Source organism: Antrostomus carolinensis, unplaced genomic scaffold (genome assembly GCF_000700745.2).
Source record: "Antrostomus carolinensis isolate BGI_N321 unplaced genomic scaffold, ASM70074v2 scaffold8174, whole genome shotgun sequence".
In the NCBI taxonomy this organism is placed as follows: domain Eukaryota; kingdom Metazoa; phylum Chordata; class Aves; order Caprimulgiformes; family Caprimulgidae; genus Antrostomus; species Antrostomus carolinensis.
The window spans coordinates 5,358-12,441 of NW_010308791.1; the positions used below are offsets into that span (position 1 = coordinate 5,358).

General features: G+C 41.3%; 1 protein-coding gene across 1 annotated transcript in view; it reads left to right on the top strand.

Annotated features, from left to right (window-relative positions):
* The window catches only part of LOC104523351 (protein unc-13 homolog B), a gene marked incomplete at its 5' end in the record, with an annotated part of 8,699 nt that extends 1,952 nt beyond the window's left edge, over positions 1-6,747 (top strand). Inside the window, 3 exons of the mRNA XM_029084476.1 lie at positions 3,447-3,539; positions 4,658-4,817; positions 6,022-6,747. Coding sequence (XP_028940309.1) covers positions 3,447-3,539; positions 4,658-4,817; positions 6,022-6,307 — 539 coding nt within the window. The remainder of the gene's footprint in view (positions 1-3,446; positions 3,540-4,657; positions 4,818-6,021) is intronic.
* Positions 6,748-7,084: the final 337 nt, after the last annotated feature.

Consider the following 7,084-nt stretch of genomic DNA (forward strand, 5'->3'; position numbering starts at 1 on the left):
GTGTTGGGTTTGGTTTTCTGTTTGTTTGGGATTTTTTTAAAAGAAGAAGAAAAGAATTAAGCTCCAGTTTTAGCACATAAGATGCACTCATTACGAGGTCATCAGTTGTACATTATAGTTGACTGATGACAGTTCTTTGTGACTCATCTGAGCCACTTTAGGAGGCAGGTACTGGGTGTGGTGGGCCACTGAGCTGGTCCAAATCAGAACCATCTGCATTAGTAGGCTTGAGAGTTTTGGATCCTGTTGGAATATTTCTGAGAAAGGCATGACTTGCTCCTGAGATTGGGGCTAGAAAAGGATATTGCTTGCATACACTTCTCAGTAACCCCTGTTGGTAGATTATTTGGAGATCTGCTCATGAGTCGGAGGGACAGAAGGGACAGCACTAGTATTTACAGCTGACATCTGCTTACCAGAGCTCTCTGACTGATGTTTCCATTTGCATAAGTCAAGCTTCCCACAAACTTATGGGAGGAAATGGCTGCGTGCAGAACTATTTAGATGCTGACTATTTGCCTCTCTTACTTCACTGCTCAATGGTGGCGTCTTACAGTTCGTGAGGTATCTGTTGCCCTCATTTTCTTACTGAGCAGCTTCTACAGGACTATGCTGTTGAATGTTTGCTCTACAAAGTTGGATCAGGGCTTGCAGTTTAGTTATGCCAGCATAAATTCTGTTCTTGTTTTAACATAGACTATCCCTTTCTTGCAAACAGCCTTGCTCTCCAAAGCCTGTGTTGGCACAGAAGATCTAAGAGGATATTTTGTCTATTAAGAGCTAGAATATTTGTCTTGTATTTGTTTAAGTGACACTGCTAATTGGATTGTAATTCACACTCTTCTCTCTTTATCCTGCTTGCTTCTTGCCTTTTGAATTCATGTCTCAGTGCATGATGGGAAAGGTATTAGGTTTACCGCTAATGAGGATGTTCTTCCTGATAAGGGTATGTTCAAGACTAATGTTGTTACCATAACAACATTAGCCAAGTGCCTTGCTTTTGAAGTCATCTTGCCCATGCTCAGAAACCTTTTCCAGAGACCCATTCCCTGTAGCTTGCTGTAGAAGTGAACTTTAACTGAATGCTTGCATCCCACAAACGGAGCCACGGGTTGTGCGGTGTAGAATTCTATAACCTACCTGAGAGCCTGTCCCCACGTTTGAGATTTATTCGCGGGATGTGAAAGCTGTCTCAAAAATGGACTGTTTTTTGAGAGATGCTATGGACTTGTGCCCCTACCTTTTACTATGGGTTATGTATTGCTGTTCCAAGTCCTAGACTTGCATGCATATGGTCTGCTGAGACAGGCTACTGTAATACATGTTAATGTCTGATATGCACTCAAGGTTATGGCTGAGCTTGAAAGGGGGGTGGCTAAAAGTCTGGGTGCCCTCAAAAGGGCCCTAAAAAATTAAGTTGTCTTCTGTTTTGTCTCTCAATTTATTTTCTGCTGTCCAAAGTCTTTTTGTTAACTTTGAAATACAGTTGTAACACATTGCACGAGTTCATTTCTGCAGTTTCACCCTCCAGTATCTCAATACCAATGAGATTTTTCATGTCAAGATTGAAATGTGCTTGTCGTTAAATGCGCAATTAAGCGTATATACACAGTTGTATGTGATCAGAATATTTTTCACTGTCTGTATACAAAGCAGTTTTTTGTCTCTGAACATTTCAGTTAATAGAACAAGATTCTTGTATGAAAAGACAAGAATGAAGGTAGGAAAAAAGAAATCCAATTTTTTTTCTCCCTCAGTGGTAATGGGATGATTCTATTGTCATTCCTCTGAAGAATCAGTTATCCTTTATAACGTACTAACTACACTAAAGATAGTAAAATGAAGACCCCAGTGTTTGTTAGTTGATGTTTCTACAGAGGTGGCCTGATATATAGTGTTGATCATCTTGTGTTCCCATGGAAAATGCCAACAGTGTAAGTGACAGACCTGCACCATCAGATGGGTCAGGCCAGTAATTAAGCCTAGCAATTTTAAAGCCCTGTGCATATATACAGAAAAGAAGGAATGCTGCCCTTCTAAGCGGGGAGAAAACAGTACATTCAAGATCATGTACAAATGTTACAGCCTAGAGGCTGTTTATTGGGCTCAGGTCAAGAATGAGAGTCTACCGTAAGACAATAATTTGAGGTTCTGTTATATTTGTGCATATACTTTTACTTGTGTATTGATGTGACTTTCACTGCCTACAGTTCTGTGTCATGTAATTCTCTTCAGAGAATTGCACAGATTAGCTCTCAACCTCTTGGTTTTTAAATGAGTGTTTTTGCTGCCTGCAGACTGTTCTTGTGAAAGTTGACATGTTAGATCTATCTAATCAAAATGCTTGTTTAATGATATCCTTCAAGCTCCTTATATTGGATTTCAAACACACAAATTCTTTCCTTTAGTAATGTGTCTCAGCCTCAAAATTGACAAAATAACACTGCTGTTTGTAGGCACCCAGTTGCCCTGTAGGTATCCCAATTACGACAGCATTGCTAATTGTCAACCTGAGATCAGACAGGTATCAAAGAGAAAGTAAAATCAACCTCACTATCTTATCAAAGACTTAATTTTCATTTTGCAAAGCAGTCTTTTTCTGTAATTTACATGACATCTTGACTGCCCTACCCAGAGTAATGTCATTTCCACATATTGCATGATCATTATGCTTAAAAGTTAAAAAGTCAAAAACATCATAATACAAGAATTGTAAGGCTCATGAGATCTTCTCCCTCTCTTACAACATCTTTTCCTCTGTGAAGCTACATCTTGTTTTCTCCCTGGCTAATTGATGAAGAGAAATAAGTATGCAAATTGTGAGTGCTTCTCTCATCATTTTTGGTGCACAACAGTGGAGGGGTTCTCAATATCCTCTAAAGGGAAGCAGATAGGCAGTCGGGATGACAACTTTTATCTGATGTACAACATGGAAAAAGCTTCTTGGAGGGTGAGACTGCACTATGGTTCAGTGCAAATCACTAACATCTTTGTCTTTTTTTTCCCCTAAACTTCCCCTCTGGTGCGTTTCTTTGTTTTGCTGGGTTTTTTGTCCTCCCTTCTTCCCTGAGCGGACAGGAATGCTGATGCCCACCACTGGAATGCCTGCATGTGCACACAATAGCTTGGCAGGAATCTCTGAAAAATCCTTGCTCTCTGTGAGGGTCCATTGTCGAGCTTTAGATCCCTTAAATTCTTTTTAAATTCTTACTAGTATTCTCACCAGGATGTGATCTTTATGGTTAGTGTTTATACATATTGGGCATGCAAGCCTGGTGTTATTTGGCATTAATGTTACATTATCAATGTTGACTGAAAAGCTGGCCATGGAAAGTGTACCGTGAAAACACTGTTGTCTCACTGAGGCCATAAACCAAAGACGAGTGCCAGTGAACAATAATCCATGTCTGCACGGGGTTGGGGGGGTGTCAATTTTCTTCCAACAGCCTCTGGTGTGGATGATCCAGTGGGTGAAGTTTCCATACAGATTGACCTGTATACCCACCCAGGAACTGGTGAACACAAGGTCACAGTGAAAGGTATGGCAAAGCATGTGTTACTGCTCAGGCTCTGCAACTGGGTCGAGGCAAATCTCCAGTTGACTGTCACTATATTTCTGTGTTAGCTCATGTGATGGGAATCCAGAATTATTTTCTCTGTTTCACATCAGGAACGTGTAGAGAAACACCAAATGAGCTTGTCCAGTCCGGCCAGTGACATGGCAGTGTACAGCCCCATTGTTTATTGGCAATGATACACGAAGTAAACAAAAATCAGATGATGGCTCTAACCAGGCGCCATAGTTTATCCTCTGCTGCAGAGGACAGGGCAGCGTGACAGGGCAATGTTGCGAAATTGCTCAGTGTAAACCGAGAGATCACAGAGCCAGTAAGAGTTCAGAGGCTCCTCTCCCCCATCCTGAAGGCCACGCTGGTCCCTTAAGAGCCGCTCTGAAAATAACCAAAGCAGTGATTCATCTCAGGCTTCCTCTTCCTCCTTCGTCTCCTTTGCTCGAATACAGCATATTTAACTACTTTAATTTCCTCTAAAGATTTATATAAACAGTTCTTCAGGCCGCTGTTCTCCTGGCTAAATCTACACCGCAATGCAAAAACTGATTTTTAGAGCTATTTCCTGTGCTTCAGTCTGCTCCCTGCGGTGACCTGAGAAAGAATGAGAATTAAAGAGCTAATAATTCTGGATTCTGGAACCACCCACAGTTCATGGGCTTTGTTTGTCTTACCTGCAGTCTCATTTTCCTTTTCAACAGAGACCTTAATATTGGCCTCCAAAATGCCTCTGTTTTTTTTTTTTCTCATCCCACACATTAATGCAGAGTTAGGCACTGAACTGTCAGGGCAGCCTGCACGGGGCTGTGTGAAAGCCTGGGTTTTTGGACTAGTTTTTATTGACTATGCATATGGCAAAAGCTAAGTGCTGTCCCAAACATTAAATTCCCTTTTCAGAACTTAAACTAGAGCAAAAAAGCATATCTTGGTATGACAAAAAAAGTCCTGATCATTTGTGTCGGGACACTTGTGTGTTTTGAGTTGGACTCTGAAGCAAGAAACTGAAAGCAGAGCAGATCAGAAGGCTGTCTGGAGCAATGGGAACAAATGAGTATTTACTGTAAACAGGTTGTGACACTTTTTTCCAGTTGTGGCAGCCAATGACCTGAAGTGGCAAACGTCCGGCATGTTCCGTCCCTTCGTTGAAATCACCATGATTGGGCCCCATCAGAGCGACAAGAAGAGGAAGTTCACAACCAAGTCAAAGAGCAACAACTGGGCTCCCAAATACAATGAAACCTTTCACTTGTAAGTGTGAAAAATAGCCTGGGGATCTGACGTGGCTAGTACAGATCGCAGAGGACAGATAGGATTTTCCAGTTGTCCATGAACAGACTGCTCAAGGCCCAAAAGAATACTTGAACCAGTATCTTGGCCAAGTGTTTGGAGTCTTGGCAGGAAAAGCAAGAGATAGGAGGTTTTGTTGTGGGTGGGATGCTGAGGGCTGTTCTATACCAACAGTGTCCTCTGGCTACCTTTTGAAACATATTGTTTGTCCTATCAAAGTATTTTACTGTGCTCCATCATTTTAATGAACTTTGTGTCTTTTATTAGCAGAGTTGAGGCTAAAAGTTCATTTATGTATTTTTAGTTCTTCTAACCTTAATGTGTGTTCTTATCCCATCTTGACCTGTGGGACATGCTTTCTGAACTTCTTTCCAAGGATACAGCCCTTGAAACTGGTAGTAAGTTGCACTGCTAAAATTGCAGTCTTTCTCAGCAGCGAGTGTTGATCTCTTCTTATTTGGCTTTCACAATTACAAAGGCATCTTCCTTCTTAGAAGGCTCAACAAAGGGAGCTACAAGACTAGTGCTCACCCAGCTGTACAGTAAGAATGAGAGGAGAAGAGATGACCAGCAAAAGACTGTAAACATCTTGGGGGAGAGGGATGGTCCATATAATTTTTCTTTGATGTGAGGAAAGGTAGGCTTCCTCTAACTGAAGATATTTTGTCCCCTTTTTTTAAAATTCTTTTAATTTTAGAAACATCAGAAGCATCAGGGATGTATTTTTATTAACTTTTCCTTTAATGGAAGGTTCTGCATCTTTAACAAAGACTTCATCTAATTAAAATATTAATTACTGAAATGAAGCAACCCTGAACAGAAGCAGAAATGTTTAAAGTCATCTGAGTTGAAAAATCTATTAGCATGGCTTTAATGTTCTCCGCTCCTCTCATTTCGCAGTTTAACACACACATATGCAAAGGCAACTTGATAAGTGTTGTTCATTTTTTCTTTTTAAGTAGCCAGGTTGTCTTTATGAACTGTAAATCAGCAAAAACGTTCATACACTGTAGGTTTTACTTCTCCCTCTCTGACCAGGGTTTTCTGTAGAAAGGAGCTTTCTGTGGCTCATTGAAGCACTCTAGTCAGCTGCTGACACCTTTATTTGAAGAGGAATTTATACATTCTGAGAAACTATTGGTAAACTTGTGTGTCTGCTTTTCAGCATACTGGGGAATGAAGACGGCCCTGATGCCTACGAGCTCCAAGTCTGTGTGAAGGACTACTGCTTTGCTCGGGAGGACCGAGTACTGGGGATAGCAGTGATGCAGCTCAGAGACATAGCCGACAAAGGAAGCTGTGCTTGCTGGTGCCCTCTTGGGCGAAGGATTCACATGGATGAGACTGGACTTACAGTTCTGAGGATTCTCTCTCAAAGAACCAATGATGAAGTTGCCAGAGAATTTGTGAAGTTGAAATCTGAGTCTCGCTCCACGGAGGAGGGCACCTGAGCTGAGCTGTGTAATGTTCCCTTTTCTCTTCTGCCTTGTGCCAATATGTGCAAGTGTTCAACAATTCTCTTTTATTAATTACAAAAGGTTTTTTTCATGTTGTCTTTGTCAGCTCCAATAGCGCACGTGTGCTGTACAGGAAACAAATCCATCAATCTGACGTGAATTATTTATTTTTTAGTAGCTGGGTAAGACACCATAGAGAATGAGACAATCTCTTCTTATTTAAGATGCAAATTCTGCTTTGTGTATATAAATTATTTTATATTGGGGGCTGGGTATGCTGGCTTTTGTTGATATGCAGCACTGTGATTTTATCCTCTGAAGTTGGCAGACGTTAAAAAGGTCCTACATAATCACACTATGGTACAAACACACAACTGTGTGGAAATTGGGAGAAGAAGAATTATTTAGGGTTTTGGCAAAGCACAGTTATCTCTCATTGAATTTGTGTACTGTGGAGCTGCCAGGGGATGTTCTGGCACAGATTATACCAATGTCCCAACGTGATACACAGACACCTTAACATCTGCTTAAAAACCAAGTTGCAAATTGCTCTGAAGATGCACACCAAATGAATGTATGACCATGGATGTGCTGCTGTGAGCATGGGCAATACCAGTGGGACAAGTGCAGAGGGGCCTAAGATCCCATAGCCAAAAGCTGCAAAGGCAACACATCCGGAGCAGACTGCAGCTGGCCTGCCATTGTAATTAAGTGGTGTGTCTCGGAGAATATAAATCCCTGCGTGCTGCTGGGATCACCATGGGGATACTT